This window comes from Neodiprion lecontei, chromosome 1 (assembly GCF_021901455.1).
Source record: "Neodiprion lecontei isolate iyNeoLeco1 chromosome 1, iyNeoLeco1.1, whole genome shotgun sequence".
NCBI classification, from domain to species: domain Eukaryota; kingdom Metazoa; phylum Arthropoda; class Insecta; order Hymenoptera; family Diprionidae; genus Neodiprion; species Neodiprion lecontei.
In genome coordinates, this window is record NC_060260.1 from 14,544,111 (window position 1) to 14,570,743 (window position 26,633).

General features: G+C 40.6%; 2 protein-coding genes across 9 annotated transcripts in view; both read right to left on the reverse strand.

The window, feature by feature from the left end:
* LOC107221423 (trithorax group protein osa-like) overlaps positions 1-26,633 on the reverse strand; it is a 247,354-nt gene that overhangs the window by 195,619 nt on the left and 25,102 nt on the right. For all 8 annotated transcript variants that reach the window (XM_046744413.1, XM_046744463.1, XM_046744214.1 and 5 more), the window contains 3 exons: positions 21,222-21,332; positions 20,935-21,056; positions 20,603-20,799 (listed from right to left, as the gene is read on the reverse strand). In XM_046744413.1, coding sequence (XP_046600369.1) covers positions 20,603-20,799; positions 20,935-21,056; positions 21,222-21,332 — 430 coding nt within the window. The remainder of the gene's footprint in view (positions 1-20,602; positions 20,800-20,934; positions 21,057-21,221; positions 21,333-26,633) is intronic.
* On the reverse strand, positions 23,344-25,018 carry LOC124295272. The gene is made up of 2 exons (XM_046744710.1): positions 24,298-25,018; positions 23,344-24,170 (listed from the first exon to the last, which is right to left on the reverse strand). Exons 1-2 carry the CDS (start codon positions 25,000-25,002, stop codon positions 24,129-24,131), a joined length of 747 nt encoding a protein of 248 aa, XP_046600666.1. The 5' UTR covers positions 25,003-25,018; the 3' UTR covers positions 23,344-24,128.

The window sequence follows — 26,633 nt, forward strand, 5'->3', positions numbered from 1 at the left end:
TTATATTATTTAGCGCTACGGTAAATAGCCACAATGTGATATTTTCGGATCAAGGTTCCGCAGTATCGAATAAATATCTTCATTCGATGCGTCATCACGATTCTGAATTTTACTTCGAATCTCACAGAGAAGAAACCCTCCTCTGACTGTAGTAATTTCAATTCTCTGTTTCTCTCCCTCCCTCTCTCTCGTCCCCATGCTCGCGACGCCAAAATTGACCCCAGGTTACCACACGGTTTACCTGTGCACGAGTGAATGATCCAACAAATCTCGGAAGCAACTTCCGCGAGGGATCTAACGCACACCCAGGGCTATTCCAAAGGACGCCCTGGGCCGTATGGCTTATCGGTTTAGAGGACTCATATCTCCCCGTACCTTTCGATATTTCTAGCCGACGAGAGAGAGGTTCGTATTCTTTGCAGTTAAACATTATTCCTGCGCAACCTTTTACAAATTTTCATTCAAAATGAAAAACTACATCATCCGAAGCTTATCGCAGTTATAAACGTCTTCTCTGAATAAAACAATTTTAAAATTCTCACCGAAGAGCATTTCATTCGGAAAGGCAAACAAATTCTGGACAAGACCTTCTGCGCGCAACAGATTTCCTGCCATGCCGCGATCGGAATTTATTGATTGTTTGTTTTGTGAGAATCAGGTCGTGACGATCAATCAGTTCGCAGTAGTGTATATATGCCGGTTCTAACTCAAAGATGGCGGCGCTCCCCCCTAGTTCCCCCCTAGCTCCCCCCTAGCCCCCCCCCCCCCCCCGACTCACGGCGCACCCGCTCTCACCCCCCCCCCCCCCCGACTCGCGGCGGCACCTCCCCCCCCCCCCGCGACTCGCGGCGCACCCTCCCCCCCCCGGTCATTTTCGGTGGCTATTTCCATAGGATTTGACACACACACACACACACACACACGCACGCACACGCACACACACACATACAAAATAATTCCTGTCGAGACTTGTTTGGCGCCGGAAAGCCGCACATAAATCAGATAAGGTAAGAACCCGCTAGATCTATTGAAAAAATTCCAGGAAATTGCTCTTTGAGATAGTGCCGACAATGCACTTAAACCAATCTGGGATAGTGGGAGAGTGGTTCCCATAAAAATTCCTCGCACAATATGCGTGTCGAGACTTGTCCAATGGAAAAATTGTAGTGGGGGTGGGTGGTATATAAAGCGTACATCTATCGTGATCGTCACTCTGTTCTCATTGTATTCTCATTGTGAACTGTTCTCGCTCGTGAAATAACCTCGAAACGCGATGGATCTAGCAAAAGTTAACCACGTCAGCCGCCTGGAGAATCTGCCAACCAAGAAGATGTCGGAACTCGAAATTGGGGGAGTGTATGACATCATCGGGTTACGACTGGTCAAAACAAAATTCGGGGTACGTGTTCTGGCGACAATCGATGGAGAATACAACGTCTTCTTACCGCCGAGAATCGCAAGAGTTCTACAAGAAGATTCCAGTCAGCTGACTGAAATGTGTAGCATGGCCGGAGAAAATCGTCTGCAAATGAAATACCTTGGTGGAGAATTCAACAAGTTCGAATTTTCATGCAGTTATGCGCCTTAAATGAACTATGCGATCCCCCTCTACTTCCACAAAATTCATCCATGAGGGGGTAAAAGCGGGTGTGCTGGAGATGGAATAGTCAGTCTTCCACATACAATCCGTCAGTATATAATCGAGCGCAACATTCCCACTCCTCAACATGGCGATGATCCTAGATGTGCAATGTTTTATCGGTCATAACATGAAGTTTGTACCCAAGGAAGTCGCAGTCGTGAATGTAAACGGGTCGGGTCTGGATTACATCATTTTCAAGCCACCCTATGATTTGGCAAGCCTGCCACTTGAATGTAGAGCTACCAATGTATGGTTGACGCACAATCACCACGGAATATCATGGAATGCGGGCAACAAATCTCACGAGGATGTGACGAAGATTGTGAGAAAAATGGTCGAAAATGCGTGTTACGCATACGTCAAAGGGGCGGAGAAGAAAGCATGGCTGACGGAGATCGTCGATGGTACAACGAGGGTTATTAATATGGAAGATTTGCATATCATACCCCCTGCACTAGAAAAATTGAGGTATATGGAAGCGGCATCGTGGCACGACGCGAACCATGGATACTCTCCAGCGAATAACCTCCAGCAAGCAGCAGCACCAGGCTCAATTTGGTATGATGACAACTCTGAATACATCCCGGCATACAACTGCGCCTTTGAAAATGTGCAGCGACTAAGGAGTTGGTATTCGAAGGAGTGTACCAGCTCCCTCGAGAAATCCTTCCGTCTGTACAAAGAATTGGACGGTTTAAGGGGAATGATGTCCGAGGATATAGCTTTTTTACCAAAAGAATTTATCTGCACGTTCGCATCAAACTCTATCAATGATGCGTGGGATAAACTACCGGAGAATATGAAAATGGACCACGCCGTCGCAAGGTTCCGCAGATGTAGCATACATTACACACCAGGACCCGATGGCGATATCGTGGATGGACCGAATCCTCTAATTAAAGACTGTTTAGCTTGCAATCGCGTGTATAGATAATATGGACAATATTTACCAAAATAACAATAGAATTTATTACGATATATACAATTATACTCGCGTTTATATGTAGAATATTCGATAGAATTAATCTCAATTATATCATAGCCTATACATGGAATTAAAAAAATTTACTATTCGATAAAATTATAATCTAGAAATAGGATACATTACAAATATATATCTTTATAACTTTTACCCATTCTCCTCATACAAAATGTAAATGTTATGTATTTTTACTTGTGAAAAATATATAATCAATAATTATGAATTTAGCGTGGTTTATTCCTCAAAATCATCCATAAAATCATTATCGCTATCCTGTTCGTTAACATTATCATCATCATCGCTATTTTCGACATCTATAATTATTACGACAGTTTCATTCGCCCATTTTTCTACAATTATTTGCATACATATATCACCGTAATTTATATAATATTGGCTGTTTGGTCTCACTCGAGCAGCTTGCGCATCCTCAACGAGATCCCGAAGCTCCTCCAACGAGAACTCGCGTGTTGCTTCGGAAAAGCCTATAATTATCTCTTCCTCAGCCTCCTCATCCTCGCCCCAATCAATGCTCGACCACTCGTCGTTATCATCACTCGAATGAGATGACATTTTTTTTCTCTCCAAAATTGATTCGCGATGAAAAATCTGTAAAAAGAGCAAGCCGAAATAGAAAAGTTGATGCTGCCGCACTCATTATTTATATGCATGATAAATCTCCAATTCAAAAAAGTTTAAAGTACTCACGAAAAATATAAACTCGTTGAAGTCTTGAGATTTTTCCAATGAACACCGATTTTTTTTTCTTTCTCACAGCTCACTTTATCAAAAACGTCTGTTTCGACACGAAGGATTTTTCAAAATTACCAGAGAAGTTTTCAAACCACTGTTCGAATAAATACTAAAGGACTCGCACCCGCCCTCCACCGAGCAAAACCCAGCCGGCCAATCATTCGTAGAGCACGCATCACGTGACATAGAGACGAAAGAGTGATGCGGGGGAGGCGGTATAAGCTAGGAGAAAATTTTCTCAAGAGCTCGCCAGCTTTCCGTTGCATACCCCGCGCTAATATGGTTGGGGATGTGCAGGCTCGGACTTGCTCGCTATCAAGAGTCGTAAAACCCCAAAACTGCATGTGCACATACCATCCGGTGAAGAGCGGGCAAGATAAGATTTTTCTGACACCAAACACTGTTCGCCACTCGCTTTTCGTTGACCGATTTTTCCCACCACATCGCCAGCTTTCCGTTGCATACCCCACGCTAATACGGTTGGGGATGTGCAGGCTCGGACTTGCTCGCTATCAAGAGTCGTAAAACCCCAAAACTGCATGTGCACATACCATCCGGTGAAGAGCGGGTAAGATAAGATTTTTCTGACACCAAACACTGTTCGCCACTCGCTTTTCGTTGACCGATTTTTCCCACCACATCGCCAGCTTTCCGTTGCATACCCCACGCTAATACGGTTGGGGATGTGCAGGCTCGGACTTGCTCGCTATCAAGAGTCGTAAAACCCCAAAACTGCATGTGCACATACCATCCGGTGAAGAGCGGGTAAGATAAGATTTTTCTGACACCAAACACTGTTCGCCACTCGCTTTTCGTTGACCGATTTTTCCCACCACATGGCTCACGCTGCTTAACGACTCATAAAACCCAAAAATTTAGGGATGGTGGGAGGGGGACTGCGGACCCCGTCGCCTCTGACGTCATTTTTCCCTCCGAGATGCGCAGAACGCAGTGCGCACCGCATCTCTGACGTCATTTTACCCTCCGATATGCGCAGAACGCAGTGCGCACAGTTCCCAAATTCTTGCGATCTATCGGCCTATATACATATAAGCTCAACGCATCCGATGCAGACTCGTCAGTCTTACACGATACGTGCAAGTCAAAATAGTTATACAAAGTTCAGCTTATATCAACGTCAAAGTCATGGCAGTCGAAGCGTATATGGGACTTGCGGAGCAGATGGAGAGGACGTACAATTTGCTGAGAGAGCAACCACCCGGAGAAGAGAATGACGCCGTCATCAATCATTGGGCTGATATCGGAATTGCGAATATCCAAGTTCTGCGCGATATTTCCATGCAACGAGGAACAACCGTTGGTGCGAAAATACGGATCCAACATACGATCACACTCCTGCAATCTTGGGTGACGAAGATCAAGCAGTTGCAGCAGCGCAGAGTGGTGACGGGTGGAAATATCGGTACTCCTGCGGGTGTACAATGGGACGACGTGGATAGCGCTTTTGCCAGCCGAATCAGAACGGGGGTTGTCACAAATCTCCGTCATAAAAATTTGGACGCCTTTCTGGACGATGTGCAGCGCGTCGTCACCGAGAAGTTGGAGCTGATACTGCGCGAGGAGGGAAATGTGAAGGTTAACCTCATATTATCGTGCAAATTTGAAAATGCCAAGCACGAAGAGATCTCCACCGAAGTTAAGAGTTTCAACACCTCCAACGTGGCGATTCTCCTCCCATCAAGCGATATAAATGGTTGGTTTATACGTGCACGGGGTGATCTGCAGTCAAAGGTGGAAGATTTCGAGCAACGCGATTCCGGCTGGAGTATGATTGAGATCCTTAACATCGCGGTAAATATCAATCGCTATCAGCCTCTCGCCGCCGGGGCTTCAACATTCGTCGAGCTGCCCCAAGACATTCAACGGAAGAAGGCTGTGGTGAACGTGAGGAACGAGGACGAAAGATGCCTTCTCTGGTCCGTCATAGCAGCCCTCCACCCGGTCAAGATCAACGCCGATAGGACTAGCCGTTATCATCGATATATTTCCGAGTTGGACTGTACAGGTATCAAATTCCCTGCTACTCTACATGATGTGAAAAAGCTTGAGAGATTGAATAATTTGCGCATCAATGTATATGGAATAGAATCTCAAACTTTTTCGCATCATGTAAAATCAAATAAAAGCGTCATCGTGCCAATTTATTTGAGTAAAAATTTGCATAGCGTAAACATTGACACGATCAATCTTCTAATGGTTGAGAGTAATCCGGAAGACGATATGACTGGTGAGTTTGCACCGAGATTCCACTTTGCTTGGATTAAAGATCTTTCCCGATTGGTGAGCAAACAATTGTCCGTTCATGAACACAAAATGTTTTTATGTGACAATTGTTTGTGCCACTTTAGCGTGAAACATGCCTACGACAATCATCGACAAGATTGTATTACGCTAAATAAAGTACGCATGGAGTTTCCCAAGTGTAAAGATTTAGTATTTTCCAATTTTCAAAACAAAGGCACCGTTCCATTTGTCGTATACGCCGATCTCGAATGTATATTAATCCCTGAACCTGTGGATGAATTTGAAACTCGTAAGACTTGTGAAATTCAAAAGCATATCCCGCACAGTGTAGCGTACTATGTACATTGCGCGTACGATGAGACTTTATCGGAGTTTCACGGTAAACGCGGTGTCGATTGCATAGATTGGTTTATGAAACAGCTTAAAGATTTATCAATTCAAGTAGAGTCACGCATCAAAAACATAATTCCGATGGAGTCTCTTACCCAAGTGCAACGCGATCATCACATGCGCGCAAAGAATTGTTATATTTGTGAAAAACCGTTTACCCCTGAGGAGAAAAAGTGTTACGATCACTGTCACTTCACGGGTAAATATCGTGGTCCTGCTCATAATCGGTGTAATTTGAATTTCAGAGAGTCGCACACAATTCCAATAGTTTTCCACAATTTGTCCGGTTACGATTCTCATTTTTTAATAAAATCTCTCGCGTCAACTTTTCCCGGTAAAATTACACTGCTACCCATAAATAAGGAAAAATATATATCCTTCACGAAACGCGTCGATGGAACAATGATGCACTTGAGATTCATCGATTCGTTTCGATTTATGGCTAGCAGTATCGATAAACTTTCCAAATATTTGACCGATACCGATAAACGCATAACACGTAAATTTTATAATAACCCGACTCAGTTCAGTTTGATGACCCGCAAAGGCGTTTTTCCCTATGAATACGTCGATTGTTGGGGGAAACTCGATGAACCGCGATTACCTGCAAAGAAGCATTTCTACTCGCACCTCTGCGATGCAAATATTTCAGACACCGATTACGAGCACGCGAAAACTGTTTGGAGGGAATTCCATTTAGAGTCATTGGGAGGCTATTCAGATTTATATTTAAAGACCGATGTTCTTTTGCTTGCCGATATTTTCGAAAATTTCCGCGCTAGCTGCTTCAAAACATACAATTTAGATCCGTTGCACTACTACACTGCACCGGGGCTTGCTTTTGACGCGATGCTCAAGCATACTAATGTAAATTTGCAACTTTTAGACAACCCTGAAATGGTGTTATTTATTGAAAGAGCCATTCGAGGCGGCGTAGCGCAATGTTCTAATCGACACGCTCGGGCCAATAATAGATTCATGGGAACAGATTTTGATCCAAACAAAGCGGAATCGTATCTCATGTATTTTGACGTGAATAACCTGTACGGTGCAGCTATGAGCGTGCATTTACCAATCGGTTCGTTCGAGTGGGAATATCAGCACATCGATATAACGAACCATCCGGACGATTCGCCGATCGGTTACTTTCTGGAGGTAGATTTGGACTACCCTGTAGAACTCCACGAGGATCACAAAGACCTACCTCTTTGTCCCGAACATTTTACTCCTCCAGGTAGTAAAAATGCCAAACTCGCGACCACCCTTCACCCCAAAACAAAGTATATATTGCACTATAGAAATTTGAAGCAGTGTTTGAGTTTAGGATTGAAATTAACGAAAGTGCATAGAATTTTGAAGTTTGCGCAATCTCCATGGCTCGAGCCTTACATCACGCTCAATACAGACATGCGTAAGCAATCTAGGAATGAATTTGAGAAAAACTTTTACAAACTCATGAATAACGCTGTGTTCGGCAAGACTATGGAGAATGTGCGAAATCATAAAGATGTTAAATTGGTTACAAAATGGGAGGGAAAAGGTGGTGCGAGAACGCTTATTGCCCGAGCAAACTTTCACAGCTGCACCGTATTTGACACTGATATGGTTATCATTGAAATGAATCGTGTCAAAGTTCACTTCACCAAACCTATTTACGTCGGCGCATCAATTCTAGATCTGTCAAAAATCTTTCTCTACGATTTCCACTATAATTATATTAAAACCAACTTTTCGAATAAACAGGCTAAATTGATGTATACCGACACAGACAGCCTTATTTATCAATTCAATGTGCCTAATATCTACAATATCATCAAACGTGATGTAGATACAATGTTTGACACCTCTGACTATCCGCCCGACAATGTGTATGGTATTCCCCTTAAAAACAAAAAACAACTAGGGCTAATGAAGGATGAAAATAATGGTAAAATTATGACAGAGTTTGTGGGACTGCGAGCAAAGCTGTACACATTTACTACGATGGGTGAGGATGGGGAAAAATATGACAGTGGCGTAAAAGTGAGTAAGCGTGCCAAGGGTGTAAGAAATTCATCGATAAATAGCATCACGTTTGATGATTATAAGCGCTGTCTGACGGCTTACCGAGAGTTGACTCTTCCACAGTGTTTAATACGCAGCAAAAAACACGAAGTAAGCACGATCGTACAAAAAAAATTGGCTCTGAGTTGGCAGGATGACAAGCGGCAATTGATACCTGGACAGACCGACACCGTACCTTGGGGGTTTGTCCCAGCCCCCCAATAGCTATAGGATAAACTGTAGACATAGAATTGATGTAAATATTTGATGTTTGACGCCTCGAACGATCCACCATCGGGCGGAAACGTTTCATGATCAATACGATATTTAATAGATTTGAAGTTTCAAAATGCGAATTCATATACTCAACAATTGTTTATTTATTTATTATTAATATATCAAGCAATTATTCATATTTATTCGTTTACCACGAGAAAAGTTTTCAGAAAATGAAAAAAACTTTTCAGAAAACGAAAAAAAGTTTTCAGAAAACTTTTTTTCATTTTCTGAAAACTTTTTTTCGTTTTCTGAAAACTTTTTTTCATTTTCTGAAAACTTTTTTTTATTTTCTGAAAACTTTTTTTACGTGTTAATCAAATGGGAAAAAAGTTTTCTGAAAACTTTTTTTCATTTTCTGAAAACTTTTTTTCGTTTTCTGAAAAGTTTTTTTCATTTTCTGAAAAGTTTTTTTCGTTTCCTGAAAATTTTTTTTCATTTTCTGAAAACTTTTCTCGTGGTAAACGAATAAATATGAATAATTGCTTGATATATTAATAATAAATAAATAAACAATTGTTGAGTATATGAATTCGCATTTTGAAACTTCAAATCTATTAAATATCGTATTGATCATGAAACGTTTCCGCCCGATGGTGGATCGTTCGAGGCGTCAAACATCAAATATTTACATCAATTCTATGTCTACAGTTTATCCTATAGCTATTGGGGGGCTGGGACAAACCCCCAAGGTACGGTGTCGGTCTGTCCAGGTATCAATTGCCGCTTGTCATCCTGCCAACTCAGAGCCAATTTTTTTTGTACGATCGTGCTTACTTCGTGTTTTTTGCTGCGTATTAAACACTGTGGAAGAGTCAACTCTCGGTAAGCCGTCAGACAGCGCTTATAATCATCAAACGTGATGCTATTTATCGATGAATTTCTTACACCCTTGGCACGCTTACTCACTTTTACGCCACTGTCATATTTTTCCCCATCCTCACCCATCGTAGTAAATGTGTACAGCTTTGCTCGCAGTCCCACAAACTCTGTCATAATTTTACCATTATTTTCATCCTTCATTAGCCCTAGTTGTTTTTTGTTTTTAAGGGGAATACCATACACATTGTCGGGCGGATAGTCAGAGGTGTCAAACATTGTATCTACATCACGTTTGATGATATTGTAGATATTAGGCACATTGAATTGATAAATAAGGCTGTCTGTGTCGGTATACATCAATTTAGCCTGTTTATTCGAAAAGTTGGTTTTAATATAATTATAGTGGAAATCGTAGAGAAAGATTTTTGACAGATCTAGAATTGATGCGCCGACGTAAATAGGTTTGGTGAAGTGAACTTTGACACGATTCATTTCAATGATAACCATATCAGTGTCAAATACGGTGCAGCTGTGAAAGTTTGCTCGGGCAATAAGCGTTCTCGCACCACCTTTTCCCTCCCATTTTGTAACCAATTTAACATCTTTATGATTTCGCACATTCTCCATAGTCTTGCCGAACACAGCGTTATTCATGAGTTTGTAAAAGTTTTTCTCAAATTCATTCCTAGATTGCTTACGCATGTCTGTATTGAGCGTGATGTAAGGCTCGAGCCATGGAGATTGCGCAAACTTCAAAATTCTATGCACTTTCGTTAATTTCAATCCTAAACTCAAACACTGCTTCAAATTTCTATAGTGCAATATATACTTTGTTTTGGGGTGAAGGGTGGTCGCGAGTTTGGCATTTTTACTACCTGGAGGAGTAAAATGTTCGGGACAAAGAGGTAGGTCTTTGTGATCCTCGTGGAGTTCTACAGGGTAGTCCAAATCTACCTCCAGAAAGTAACCGATCGGCGAATCGTCCGGATGGTTCGTTATATCGATGTGCTGATATTCCCACTCGAACGAACCGATTGGTAAATGCACGCTCATAGCTGCACCGTACAGGTTATTCACGTCAAAATACATGAGATACGATTCCGCTTTGTTTGGATCAAAATCTGTTCCCATGAATCTATTATTGGCCCGAGCGTGTCGATTAGAACATTGCGCTACGCCGCCTCGAATGGCTCTTTCAATAAATAACACCATTTCAGGGTTGTCTAAAAGTTGCAAATTTACATTAGTATGCTTGAGCATCGCGTCAAAAGCAAGCCCCGGTGCAGTGTAGTAGTGCAACGGATCTAAATTGTATGTTTTGAAGCAGCTAGCGCGGAAATTTTCGAAAATATCGGCAAGCAAAAGAACATCGGTCTTTAAATATAAATCTGAATAGCCTCCCAATGACTCTAAATGGAATTCCCTCCAAACAGTTTTCGCGTGCTCGTAATCGGTGTCTGAAATATTTGCATCGCAGAGGTGCGAGTAGAAATGCTTCTTTGCAGGTAATCGCGGTTCATCGAGTTTCCCCCAACAATCGACGTATTCATAGGGAAAAACGCCTTTGCGGGTCATCAAACTGAACTGAGTCGGGTTATTATAAAATTTACGTGTTATGCGTTTATCGGTATCGGTCAAATATTTGGAAAGTTTATCGATACTGCTAGCCATAAATCGAAACGAATCGATGAATCTCAAGTGCATCATTGTTCCATCGACGCGTTTCGTGAAGGATATATATTTTTCCTTATTTATGGGTAGCAGTGTAATTTTACCGGGAAAAGTTGACGCGAGAGATTTTATTAAAAAATGAGAATCGTAACCGGACAAATTGTGGAAAACTATTGGAATTGTGTGCGACTCTCTGAAATTCAAATTACACCGATTATGAGCAGGACCACGATATTTACCCGTGAAGTGACAGTGATCGTAACACTTTTTCTCCTCAGGGGTAAACGGTTTTTCACAAATATAACAATTCTTTGCGCGCATGTGATGATCGCGTTGCACTTGGGTAAGAGACTCCATCGGAATTATGTTTTTGATGCGTGACTCTACTTGAATTGATAAATCTTTAAGCTGTTTCATAAACCAATCTATGCAATCGACACCGCGTTTACCGTGAAACTCCGATAAAGTCTCATCGTACGCGCAATGTACATAGTACGCTACACTGTGCGGGATATGCTTTTGAATTTCACAAGTCTTACGAGTTTCAAATTCATCCACAGGTTCAGGGATTAATATACATTCGAGATCGGCGTATACGACAAATGGAACGGTGCCTTTGTTTTGAAAATTGGAAAATACTAAATCTTTACACTTGGGAAACTCCATGCGTACTTTATTTAGCGTAATACAATCTTGTCGATGATTGTCGTAGGCATGTTTCACGCTAAAGTGGCACAAACAATTGTCACATAAAAACATTTTGTGTTCATGAACGGACAATTGTTTGCTCACCAATCGGGAAAGATCTTTAATCCAAGCAAAGTGGAATCTCGGTGCAAACTCACCAGTCATATCGTCTTCCGGATTACTCTCAACCATTAGAAGATTGATCGTGTCAATGTTTACGCTATGCAAATTTTTACTCAAATAAATTGGCACGATGACGCTTTTATTTGATTTTACATGATGCGAAAAAGTTTGAGATTCTATTCCATATACATTGATGCGCAAATTATTCAATCTCTCAAGCTTTTTCACATCATGTAGAGTAGCAGGGAATTTGATACCTGTACAGTCCAACTCGGAAATATATCGATGATAACGGCTAGTCCTATCGGCGTTGATCTTGACCGGGTGGAGGGCTGCTATGACGGACCAGAGAAGGCATCTTTCGTCCTCGTTCCTCACGTTCACCACAGCCTTCTTCCGTTGAATGTCTTGGGGCAGCTCGACGAATGTTGAAGCCCCGGCGGCGAGAGGCTGATAGCGATTGATATTTACCGCGATGTTAAGGATCTCAATCATACTCCAGCCGGAATCGCGTTGCTCGAAATCTTCCACCTTTGACTGCAGATCACCCCGTGCACGTATAAACCAACCATTTATATCGCTTGATGGGAGGAGAATCGCCACGTTGGAGGTGTTGAAACTCTTAACTTCGGTGGAGATCTCTTCGTGCTTGGCATTTTCAAATTTGCACGATAATATGAGGTTAACCTTCACATTTCCCTCCTCGCGCAGTATCAGCTCCAACTTCTCGGTGACGACGCGCTGCACATCGTCCAGAAAGGCGTCCAAATTTTTATGACGGAGATTTGTGACAACCCCCGTTCTGATTCGGCTGGCAAAAGCGCTATCCACGTCGTCCCATTGTACACCCGCAGGAGTACCGATATTTCCACCCGTCACCACTCTGCGCTGCTGCAACTGCTTGATCTTCGTCACCCAAGATTGCAGGAGTGTGATCGTATGTTGGATCCGTATTTTCGCACCAACGGTTGTTCCTCGTTGCATGGAAATATCGCGCAGAACTTGGATATTCGCAATTCCGATATCAGCCCAATGATTGATGACGGCGTCATTCTCTTCTCCGGGTGGTTGCTCTCTCAGCAAATTGTACGTCCTCTCCATCTGCTCCGCAAGTCCCATATACGCTTCGACTGCCATGACTTTGACGTTGATATAAGCTGAACTTTGTATAACTATTTTGACTTGCACGTATCGTGTAAGACTGACGAGTCTGCATCGGATGCGTTGAGCTTATATGTATATAGGCCGATAGATCGCAAGAATTTGGGAACTGTGCGCACTGCGTTCTGCGCATATCGGAGGGTAAAATGACGTCAGAGATGCGGTGCGCACTGCGTTCTGCGCATCTCGGAGGGAAAAATGACGTCAGAGGCGACGGGGTCCGCAGTCCCCCTCCCACCATCCCTAAATTTTTGGGTTTTATGAGTCGTTAAGCAGCGTGAGCCATGTGGTGGGAAAAATCGGTCAACGAAAAGCGAGTGGCGAACAGTGTTTGGTGTCAGAAAAATCTTATCTTACCCGCTCTTCACCGGATGGTATGTGCACATGCAGTTTTGGGGTTTTACGACTCTTGATAGCGAGCAAGTCCGAGCCTGCACATCCCCAACCGTATTAGCGTGGGGTATGCAACGGAAAGCTGGCGATGTGGTGGGAAAAATCGGTCAACGAAAAGCGAGTGGCGAACAGTGTTTGGTGTCAGAAAAATCTTATCTTACCCGCTCTTCACCGGATGGTATGTGCACATGCAGTTTTGGGGTTTTACGACTCTTGATAGCGAGCAAGTCCGAGCCTGCACATCCCCAACCGTATTAGCGTGGGGTATGCAACGGAAAGCTGGCGATGTGGTGGGAAAAATCGGTCAACGAAAAGCGAGTGGCGAACAGTGTTTGGTGTCAGAAAAATCTTATCTTGCCCGCTCTTCACCGGATGGTATGTGCACATGCAGTTTTGGGGTTTTACGACTCTTGATAGCGAGCAAGTCCGAGCCTGCACATCCCCAACCATATTAGCGCGGGGTATGCAACGGAAAGCTGGCGAGCTCTTGAGAAAATTTTCTCCTAGCTTATACCGCCTCCCCCGCATCACTCTTTCGTCTCTATGTCACGTGATGCGTGCTCTACGAATGATTGGCCGGCTGGGTTTTGCTCGGTGGAGGGCGGGTGCGAGTCCTTTAGTATTTATTCGAACAGTGGTTTGAAAACTTCTCTGGTAATTTTGAAAAATCCTTCGTGTCGAAACAGACGTTTTTGATAAAGTGAGCTGTGAGAAAGAAAAAAAAATCGGTGTTCATTGGAAAAATCTCAAGACTTCAACGAGTTTATATTTTTCGTGAGTACTTTAAACTTTTTTGAATTGGAGATTTATCATGCATATAAATAATGAGTGCGGCAGCATCAACTTTTCTATTTCGGCTTGCTCTTTTTACAGATTTTTCATCGCGAATCAATTTTGGAGAGAAAAAAAATGTCATCTCATTCGAGTGATGATAACGACGAGTGGTCGAGCATTGATTGGGGCGAGGATGAGGAGGCTGAGGAAGAGATAATTATAGGCTTTTCCGAAGCAACACGCGAGTTCTCGTTGGAGGAGCTTCGGGATCTCGTTGAGGATGCGCAAGCTGCTCGAGTGAGACCAAACAGCCAATATTATATAAATTACGGTGATATATGTATGCAAATAATTGTAGAAAAATGGGCGAATGAAACTGTCGTAATAATTATAGATGTCGAAAATAGCGATGATGATGATAATGTTAACGAACAGGATAGCGATAATGATTTTATGGATGATTTTGAGGAATAAACCACGCTAAATTCATAATTATTGATTATATATTTTTCACAAGTAAAAATACATAACATTTACATTTTGTATGAGGAGAATGGGTAAAAGTTATAAAGATATATATTTGTAATGTATCCTATTTCTAGATTATAATTTTATCGAATAGTAAATTTTTTTAATTCCATGTATAGGCTATGATATAATTGAGATTAATTCTATCGAATATTCTACATATAAACGCGAGTATAATTGTATATATCGTAATAAATTCTATTGTTATTTTGGTAAATATTGTCCATATTATCTATACACGCGATTGCAAGCTAAACAGTCTTTAATTAGAGGATTCGGTCCATCCACGATATCGCCATCGGGTCCTGGTGTGTAATGTATGCTACATCTGCGGAACCTTGCGACGGCGTGGTCCATTTTCATATTCTCCGGTAGTTTATCCCACGCATCATTGATAGAGTTTGATGCGAACGTGCAGATAAATTCTTTTGGTAAAAAAGCTATATCCTCGGACATCATTCCCCTTAAACCGTCCAATTCTTTGTACAGACGGAAGGATTTCTCGAGGGAGCTGGTACACTCCTTCGAATACCAACTCCTTAGTCGCTGCACATTTTCAAAGGCGCAGTTGTATGCCGGGATGTATTCAGAGTTGTCATCATACCAAATTGAGCCTGGTGCTGCTGCTTGCTGGAGGTTATTCGCTGGAGAGTATCCATGGTTCGCGTCGTGCCACGATGCCGCTTCCATATACCTCAATTTTTCTAGTGCAGGGGGTATGATATGCAAATCTTCCATATTAATAACCCTCGTTGTACCATCGACGATCTCCGTCAGCCATGCTTTCTTCTCCGCCCCTTTGACGTATGCGTAACACGCATTTTCGACCATTTTTCTCACAATCTTCGTCACATCCTCGTGAGATTTGTTGCCCGCATTCCATGATATTCCGTGGTGATTGTGCGTCAACCATACATTGGTAGCTCTACATTCAAGTGGCAGGCTTGCCAAATCATAGGGTGGCTTGAAAATGATGTAATCCAGACCCGACCCGTTTACATTCACGACTGCGACTTCCTTGGGTACAAACTTCATGTTATGACCGATAAAACATTGCACATCTAGGATCATCGCCATGTTGAGGAGTGGGAATGTTGCGCTCGATTATATACTGACGGATTGTATGTGGAAGACTGACTATTCCATCTCCAGCACACCCGCTTTTACCCCCTCATGGATGAATTTTGTGGAAGTAGAGGGGGATCGCATAGTTCATTTAAGGCGCATAACTGCATGAAAATTCGAACTTGTTGAATTCTCCACCAAGGTATTTCATTTGCAGACGATTTTCTCCGGCCATGCTACACATTTCAGTCAGCTGACTGGAATCTTCTTGTAGAACTCTTGCGATTCTCGGCGGTAAGAAGACGTTGTATTCTCCATCGATTGTCGCCAGAACACGTACCCCGAATTTTGTTTTGACCAGTCGTAACCCGATGATGTCATACACTCCCCCAATTTCGAGTTCCGACATCTTCTTGGTTGGCAGATTCTCCAGGCGGCTGACGTGGTTAACTTTTGCTAGATCCATCGCGTTTCGAGGTTATTTCACGAGCGAGAACAGTTCACAATGAGAATACAATGAGAACAGAGTGACGATCACGATAGATGTACGCTTTATATACCACCCACCCCCACTACAATTTTTCCATTGGACAAGTCTCGACACGCATATTGTGCGAGGAATTTTTATGGGAACCACTCTCCCACTATCCCAGATTGGTTTAAGTGCATTGTCGGCACTATCTCAAAGAGCAATTTCCTGGAATTTTTTCAATAGATCTAGCGGGTTCTTACCTTATCTGATTTATGTGCGGCTTTCCGGCGCCAAACAAGTCTCGACAGGAATTATTTTGTATGTGTGTGTGTGCGTGTGCGTGCGTGTGTGTGTGTGTGTGTGTGTGTCAAATCCTATGGAAATAGCCACCGAAAATGACCGGGGGGGGGGGAGGGTGCGCCGCGAGTCGCGGGGGGGGGGGGGAGGTGCCGCCGCGAGTCGGGGGGGGGGGGGGGTGAGAGCGGGTGCGCCGTGAGTCGGGGGGGGGCTAGGGGGGAGCTAGGGGGGAGCTAGGGGGGAACTAGGGGGGAGCGCCGCCATCTTTGAGTTAGAACCGGCATATATACACTACTGTTCGCGCTTCTACACATCGAAATATTTCCACCAATGGAAACCATTAATAGCGAAAACTCAAGTATAAATGCCTTACGCAACATTTTCATAACTCAATTTTAATTTTAATTCTAATATGATGTTACGTGCAGACGATGATCTGAAGGATCTCGTCCGACGTGATCTAAAAGAATATAAATGTAATCTATTGCCGAGCGGTTAGAAATAGATTACTTTGGGTTTCGTTTATATAAAGTGTAAACACACCTGCTGTGATAACAGTCTAGTATTCTGGGTGACAGAATCTCAGTGGTATGGACAGGACGAATAGATGGAACTCGTCTTGTCCACAGTGGTTTATATTTTGTATACTGAATTATATTAAGTACACTATTGCAAATGACAAAGAGAGATTAAAGACGAGTAGGGTAATCAAATAAACTATTAAATATGACAAAGTGGCCTAAGGATAGCTTAGTACTACGTTACGGTTGAGGAAAAGGTGAGTCAAGGAGTGCGCCACCTTGGGTAGCGCGAGGGTGACTCTTAGGACACACCACCGATTCGCCGAGCCATTCCGTTAAGAAATCTTGAGTCTCCACGTTGCCTTTTCTGGGTGATGGAAGGTCCTTTCCAGTGGCCGGTTCGATCGACGGGGTGCACCACTCACTTATCTCCAGGCTGAGATCTCGTTGATTTCACACTCCTCAATTTCGACTGACTTGAAGGTGTCGATGGGTTCCAAATTACGGCTCGGTTTCGTCGGTGGTGGGGCACTATTCTGCAGAGTAGCCATTGCGCCACTTTTTCGGTGTTAATGCACTCCCTGACTCATCTAGTTGTGTGCGTGGAAGCGACCGTCGCAGGAATGCGCTAGGCAAGCAGTTTCGCGGTTAGCGCGTGACGCGTGTTTCAAAAGGGCCGTTCGTAATAATGACAACAAATGAAATCTAACATTCGCGATTAAGTAATACCAATAGCTAAACGGAAATGCTAATGATCAAGTAATAGTAATTGAAACATACTAATTTGAACGGAAATAGTTATAATAACTAAATATTAAAAATAAACAGCAACAGGTCGCCAGTTCAATAAGTGCAGTCATTGTGTGCTGCCAGCTTTCAGTTTATATTCTTAAATCGACAGTGGTGTGTTTGCATAAGTTGTTTGTGGCTTATATGTAATTAAGAATTTGAAAGTGCATTAATGCTTTTTCACAACAAAAATGAAGATCAATCCTTTCAACGTTATACGGTTACTTGTGACAACATTTCAAGCAATGAATATTGCTCAAACGGCCATAAATAATGAGGAAATAAAGTTGAAAAACCATTTTGAAACTATATTGGTAAATGCAATGGAAGAATACACTGGCGTTCAAATAGAGGAAGAAAGTTCCCTGTACTTTGCACAACCGTACAAAAATTTAGAAATGGAAATAGTACAAAATGAAGAATGGGCACCTGCACCTTATGAACCAAAATCGCCTCCAGACGCATGCACTAGCAATGGCGAAAACTTGTCATTTGAATACAAGTCAAGAGTAGTTGATTACCAGAGGTCTAGAAAAAAAAAAAAAAAATTGAGCATGAAACGTGTCCACCAGAAGTTCAGAAAAGTAAAATCTTTTCGCCAATTAAATCGCTGTGCTCATTATTCAAGTAAGGGCAGAACTCGCAAGGACAAAATTGCTAGAATTTATTACTACAAGCCCAAAAAGAAATAGGCCATGAAGACCTTTGGTTTAAAGCATCTGAACATTGGGTGAATTCATTTAAAATTGCCCATCGTATTTTATCGAGGAAAATTAATAAATTCATCACCAAAAAAACAATTGAAAATGCCGAAAGTTTGAGAGAACAAGCTGAGCAATTTGTACAAGGTGTAAAGAAAAATATAAAAATATACGGTTTATCGAATCTGAATTATTCAGATCAAAGTGGTTTCGAATTGGAAATGCATTCTGGAAGAACTTAAGCAGTCGAAGGAGAAAAGAAGGTGAAAAGTCTAGTGCAATCCAGTTGCTTCTACTACACACAGTTACACAATTCAGCCGACTATATCAGCTGAAGAAATACTTCTTCTCCACTTTTTTTGGTCCTCAAAGAACCGAGTGGTATATTTGGTCCAATTGAGCAACAGCCATTGTTTCGATCAGATAATGTGTACATAGAAGTATAGAAGTCTGGTGAACTTACTTCAGGTATAAACGGGTGATAAATTTCATGATTATTCGCTTACGGAAATAAAAAGTAGTATGTACAGTAGTAAATATTGTCCGATTCGTAGTAAGTCCAGATTTGTATTCATCGGTGTACAATAATGTGCACTTGGCGGTCGACAGATAGCAAAAAAATTAACAGACCGGAAAAAAAGAAAGAGATTTAGACTCGACTTGGAGCCAAACTGACGTGTTCGGATTTATAAAATAATATACTTCCCGATTACGCCCATTCGTTGTATTCGTTTCATAAATCTAACAATATCATATTTCTCTAATTTTATGCCATCTACGACGTGATGATTCCAAAATTGCAAGGACAGAATTAATAATATCAATCGAAATTCGGCTGCACATAATGATTGCATCTATTGGACTGGCCGCCCGAAATTTAGGTCCAAATGTAAACAGCCGCGAGAGCGGTGGAGACAAGATACTTTAATTTATTGAGCTCCAATGTTTATTACGCACCAGCCGACCGGAAAATCTGATTTATTTTCATCGTATATCTCGCATGATACGTCGCAACAGGCAGATAAAATTAGAACTTGGCGAATTAAAATGTAATTGTTTTGGTGCTCCTGCGTCACAAGATAACTTCTATTTCTTCAGATACGTCGCAACAGTCAGATAAAATTAGAATTTCACCGAAATAAAATGTAATTGTTTTGGTGCTTCTGCGTCGCAAGATAAATTTTATTTCTTCAATGGTATACAAGCCATTCCATGTTGACTTACCGATTTCTTTAAATTTTTTGGAAAAAAAATAATAACCCAAATATTTACGGCATTAGCCATGTTGAATTTCAAAATTGTGCGCTTAGAATCGATTCCAGTAACCTCACAAACTACTAAAATATGGGGCTCCGGAAGATTTCACGATCGTAAAAGAAACTCTGCCAAAAGCCATTCGGCAATTTGTGAGGGTGGTTTTTGTTATAAATGCGACCGAAATTTATTGAAACGAAAAAGCTCCTAAATTGTTACTTAGAAAGAGCTTCGTAATGTTGAATGAGGAATTTGGCTGCACGTGTGCAGGGGTAATTTACCCCCTAAGTGATGTTATTTCGAAAAACGCAAAAACACGTATCCCCTGCGTTTTTGTGCTGTTTCAAATGCAATTAATTTCATTGAAATCTAAAAAATAGTTTAATAGTTAAAAAAATTTTTTTACTTTCAACCCCTATAATTTTTGACTATATAGCCACGCCGTAACCGGGCAAAATCCATTCCGAATTATTCGCCATAAGAATTATTCTCTAATTGGTTTTATTCAAATATCTCAACTGGAAGTATGCAAAACTATGAAACTACCACTGGGGATGTTAAACTTTGGGGGTTGATGTCACCCCTTTAAACCGTTTATCCACCGATAAAAAAAAGAGCGTGTCGCTTAGATTTTGATGAAGAATAACATATCCTTAACTGGACGAAATCGGGCAGGGACACCTCAGGCAGTTTCCTTGTGAGTTTCAACTTATCATTTTTATAGTTTTTTCGGCTCACGTTGTCTGATTGAAATCTGGTACTAAACATTATGAAAAATGCGATCATGTTTTTTTTAAATTTTTAATAAAAAGTAATTTTACCATTTCACATTTTAGCGAAGCCACAAAACTCTGAACAATCAAAAATACTCGGACGATAAAAAAAGAACCAGTCACGTCCTCAAAATGCAGATTCACTGTTACAAATTAGTCCAACAAAATTGGAATTAAGCATGCATCAGTATTAATTATTCAAACAATGTCTAATTCTTACTCAATATATAGGTGTAGTGGCTCTGGTGATTCCACGCTCAAAACTGGGTCAATAAATTGTGAACCTCGTCCTCGCAATGTTACCGTAGCTCCAGTTTCACCTCGAATGTACAACAAATTCGAACCTCCAACGCCAATAATTCTACCACGTAAATCGAATCCCGGTGGTGCATTTTCAATTCCAACACACATCTTTTCCTGTGCACAGAAAACAACATAGAACGAATCATGTTTTGTTAAAATTTCTTCATATAGTATTGCTCAAATCAGTTTTGTTCAAGCAATTAAAAATAGATCTGCGTCAGAGTCAGCAAATCCTCACTAATGTCTTACCACAGTCGGTACCGCCGAGTGAAGGCTCATCAAAGGTGGAGGAGCATTTGTAAATCTGCTGGGTCTGTTTAAAAAGCTCTGATGCTCAGTCTTGATAATTTCTCCTATTTTCTGAATAGCCACTGTAAAATAAGTATAAGAAATTTATATTATTTCACAATTAGGTAAAAATTCAAATGCCGTAAAATATAATTGCAAATTGGTAGAGTCAATAAAAAATATCTGTAATTTATACAGTATAAATATTTAAAGATGCTTATAATTGTGAAAACAAAAAACATACTCACGGTCAATATTGTGCTTTGTATGTCCTTGTATATGCAAATAAAGTGATCGCTGATTAGAACATATTTTTTCTTGCTCCGTCATAAACCGTCCGCGAGTAGATACAATGGCGCCTGTAATTTGAATCATTAAAATCTTTATGGTTCAGTTCTTCATGTATGTACAGTAGGGGTGCGCGGTATTTCGATATACCGAATTTTTTTCGGTATCTCCTTCTTCGAAATGTATCGGTATGGGAACCTTCTGTCAATACCGATACCGAAATATCGAAATTTTGGTACTTCGGTATTTACGGAAATTTCGATATTTCGGTTAACCGAAACGAATACGAAACCCGTACCGAAAATCGGTATCTAATTTCCTATACCGCGTACTCCTAATGTACAGTATATCTGTGTATAACTATGACATCACCAGATGATCAACTCGAGATCAGCAATACAATGGTTTCAAGCACAGACTACTCTCACTAATTATTTATTCACTTAATATAAAGTTTCCCATTCGCACTCATTACATGTACCGAATACAGAGCGATCTCGGACTCCTTGGAGTTAAATACTGTGGCTCTATAGGTCCCAGATCCAGTTAAGCTGGCAATGCCAATACAGCAGAACGACTAAAAATTCACATGAGATTTTTTTGCTTGTTAAATGCTAATTAATTGCCAAAATTTCAAATTTTTCGCGCCAGCCATTTTGAAAAAGAATACGGTATATTCGCAATATGAAGTTAGTATTGTCACTTTACAAAAACAATAGCAATATTTGATAAGCAAAATGAAAATAAAACACACACACAAGATTTATAAGCTAATTAATCGCTGCCGCTAGGCAATTGTCTCCTTTTTTTTGCAGCACCCGTTTTTCGAATATCTCACACCCTCCATGTTAAAATATTGCCGATTTCCAATGAAACCAATTATCGCCATTTTTTAAGTCTAGGGATAACTCGCTAAATAATTGCTGCCAAAAAAGTAGAATTTTGATCATCCAAAACATTCCCATTTCAGAGATTTCACCGTTTTTAGGGAAATAAATTTCCTAACGGTCGAGATTCGGGTATTTACTAGCTGCAGAAATAATTTGATAATTAATTGCTCCTGAGAGAATTGCTGGCAAAGGAGCTCAGTGTATCCATCTTCCGAGATCATTCTCAATCTGGTGTCCAGCCTGTGTCGCATGACCGTAGAGCGAAAAATAGGTTGTTTTTTTTTTCATTTAATATACATCAAACTTGCTAAAAATCAGTTTGCAAATCTGAAACAATTTCTACAGTATTTCGAATTTTACTCCAAATAAACAATCGTATGGATTTTACTATGTCTTGTTTTGTTCATTGGATATAAACTGAAAAAAACCTTAAAACGATTGTTTAATTCTTAATTTTTTTATAGTTGAATTCTAAGCAAAAAATACCCTCAAGAATAAATGTTTCAAATATGTGACATTATCAATTCATGTAGCTAGAAATGAAGGTTGGTGCTCTCTTTTGACTACCTACATGTGATGGTAGGACTCAGAGATATTGTAAAGTTTGCAAATTTTACTACTGCCAAACATGTTCAGGACAAGGCGTTCACGCCACACGATAGAAATAAGAAATTAGAACCAAAAACAAAAATATAATTAAGTACCATTAATAGATAAATAAACGACGAAAAACAAAAAACCAAAGAAGAATTGAAAAACTAACGAAGAATATGACTGTTTATAGACGTCTGCCCTCTCGTGATAATAATGGGCAATAATGATTTGAAACATTAGCTAAAAGCGTCAACTGTGCAGGATATATAGATATATGTACTATGCTAACAAGAGGAGGGTACGGCAGTTGGATTTTTGTAATTTTTCGTATACGTGGTGCATGAAGCTGAGAACTCGAACAGGGTTCGTACGCTTTTTGGAATCTGAAATTCCCTGACTTTTCCAGGTATTCCAGCTTCAAAATACAATTTTTCCAGTAACCTTTCACGAAATATGCCGCTGATTTTTGACAATTTTTTTACACATTAATACTCAATATTATCTAGTAAATATCTTTCTGTCTGACCATCTATTTACAAACAACAAACTGCGATTTTCTGTAAGCGAAAAGATGAAAGATGGTTGAATTAATATATTTGTTCAAAATAATATTACAACTTTACAGCTCTATTTGTTTCGCAAGAAATAATAAAAAAACTGAAATAGGTAACGACCTTACATTCAAATGTTCGACTAGTAACTGCAGGTACTTCATGAATTAAAAGACTAGCATAAAATATTTCGATATCACAGAATTAAAGGAATATAACTTATGAGAAATTAAAATAGACGCAACACAATAAATTAAATTTTAGAAATGGCACGGATTTGGTCATCCAATATCTCGGCTTCTTTGTGTGCTTCTGCCATTACTTTTCGTTTCTTTGATTGTAATTCTTTTACTATCTGGTTCGCTCTCTTTCTCTCGTTTTCTTGACGTTTTTTTTTCTGTTGCCTCTTTTTTCTGATTCTCAAGATCTTCATGATATCTAGCACGAGAATTTCTTGCATAGTGGATCATGTGCTTAGTGATAGATACTTTGTCAACCCCTCCTGCACTTCGAATAGCTTCCCATATAAGTCTCTGGGCAACTAACGATTTTTCCGATTGATTTTCAACCAGACACTCACCGTTCACTGAAAATCCTCTTTCGACAGACGCGTTTCCGTGTGATATGACATAGAGCTTTTTGACGAATGACATAAACTCTCAGGCAAGATTGTTGCTTACAGCCATGTTTTTCCAAAAATGGTCCAACCGCTCGTCTCTTGTGAACTCCTTTAGCTGTTCGATTACTGCTGGCTTTGCGCTTAACGCTTTAAATTCTCGTTCGATTCTATCTGCTGAGATGCCACTGATCCACTTATGAGAAACGAACTCAGTCAAGGTGGTCGAAAGTCGTTTTGAGGCGATGTTTCGAGATTCTAGGATAATTCTAGGATCACAGAAAGAAAGAGCTTTCGTCAGACGATATGTGATAGGGGATCTGTCTTGCAGTTTTCGGCAAAACATTTGTAGAGACCGTAGGCAATCTTGCCTGAAAAGAAGTACCTCTTTTGTATTAAAACCGTCCATTGCCCGAAACGCTGAACGAGTGTCATGTCCGATGTTGATATTTTTTGCTTCTTTTAGATTTTTCGCTTTTGAAACATCCACGTCACACACTGACGTGGACTGTTCCAATACTTCTTCTTTAACAAATCGGCCCATGATTGAAATAATTATTTCATTCAGATCAGTGTAAAGATATGGCACCATCGGTTGTTCAGTTTGATAGGCAGTCAAAAATGGCTCTACTTCAGCAGCAATAGTTTGGAAAAATGCGAGCTTAGCCTTCATAAACTTGTCCTTCATGGCCTTTTTCGTCAACTCGTAACAATCGGATTTTGGTTCTTTCTTCTCGTTTTGAACTCCAGAAATGTATTTCTCTAAATTCTGCAATATCAAGCCGGCTCGTTTAGCAACAGCACCATTTTGCAGCCACCTTACTGCGCAAAATTTCATAGGAAATTGCCGGGACCCGGAGAATCGAATGTAATCCACTCTGCGAGCGGGTACATGTGCAAAAAAATTGTAAATAGCGCGTAGTAATTGTACGATGTTCCAACCCGTTGCTTTCATGGCAGCTTTAAACGCATTATGTAGATTATGAAGCCCACAGCTTCCAATATCTAAAAGAACTGAAGTATCAGGACCATCATTTAGTTCGCTCTTTAGGTCACGTAGGAACTTGAGGTTTACGTTAGGCCCATCCATAGATACCTGAAGGAGATTCTTCATATTCAGTAAGGACAATTCCTTTTTAAAAGCAGTCAAGAGATCGGCCGACGTAGTATGACCTAGGAAAGCATATCCAAAATATCTACTAACGGTCTCGTCTTTGGTTTTGCTCCAGTACCGTAGAACAAAATCCATCTGTTCTAATTGGCATACTTTGTTTAAGCTTTCGTCAAACGATACAACAAAGCACTCGTTTAGCGGTATATCATTTAGTAACTCATTTTTAAAGAACGGGGCAAGGCCGTGCAAAATTGTATAACCCATTTCGTTGGGGCCCAGTGTCATTGCTTTAGCTGTCCCATTTTCATCAAACATTAGTTTGAAAATTTCTGTGCATTTCCCTGCAGCAGCAAGGGATAGGTGGCAGAATACAGTCTGAAGACACCAGATTATCTCTGCTCGCGCAACTTTCTCCTTTTCAATGAAGCGATCCATTCCTCGCTGCTTTGGTAGTATGTGCGAGAGGGACGTTGATTCTAGTTGTGTTGACGTGCTTGGTTGCGAAATCGTTCCTGTCTTCTCAGTTTCTTGTACTTCGGCTATTTTTTCAACATTTGCAATCAAACTTCCATCTGAAATGAAACACCATTCATGAGATGCAACGTTCGGGTTCCACAATCGAGCACGCCGATAATAACAGGGCGTCTCGCGCAAAATTCGATAAAACTATTGTCCACAGGCAAAAAGCGGGATGAAAAAAAAGATGTCAAACAAAAAAATAAAAAAATACCATCAACTAAACCTGGCAAACGGCGACATGTTTTGCCGATATCATTTATAAATTTTCACCGCTCCCAAATTCGACGTTTTCAAAACTCAAGTCGCTGATTCTAGCTCAATAACTGGTGAGTTGATTTGAAATTTTGACAGTATGTTCAGAATATATACATTACACCTCCAACGTCGATAAGACACATAAAAATTGCTTTCAGACAGGTGGGAAAATTAATATTTAATTTAAATAAAATCAAAAAACTAATGATGAGAAGAATGGTGCGTGAGTACGATTAACGATATAAATATTCTAAATAATGAAATAGCAATAAATCTTGCAATGTACCATCGCAGTGTTAAAAAAATCTGCGAAAAACGCATAATGTTCCGTTACCGCACGTAGCGCCCAAACGTTGAACGAGCTGCTCGCGCCGAGCGTTGTTTAGAAAATCATCCATAGTTACAATATTTATGACCCGATTACACTGAAATTTTTGGAAAGTTTTGTTTAAACGTCATGGGAAAACGGCTCGCTGGAAGTTTTCTCAAAGTTGAAGTTCTTCGCATACTATTTTCCGCCAATAAGTGTCCGAAATCCGTTTACCGATATCCCGCCACTTGTTATTGAATATAAGTAAACAAATGCAATTTTTATGTGTTTTATCGACTTTGGAGGTGTAACGTATGTAATCTGAACATGCAGTAAAAATTTCAAATCATTTCACTAGTCATTGAGCTAGAATCGGCGAGCTGAGTTTTGATAACATCGAATTTGGTCGCGGTGAAAAATGCAATTTTTATTAATTATTACTTCAACTAATAATCGAATTTATAAATTATATCAGCAATAAATGTTGACTTTTGGCGGGTTTAGTTATTAGTATCTTTTATTT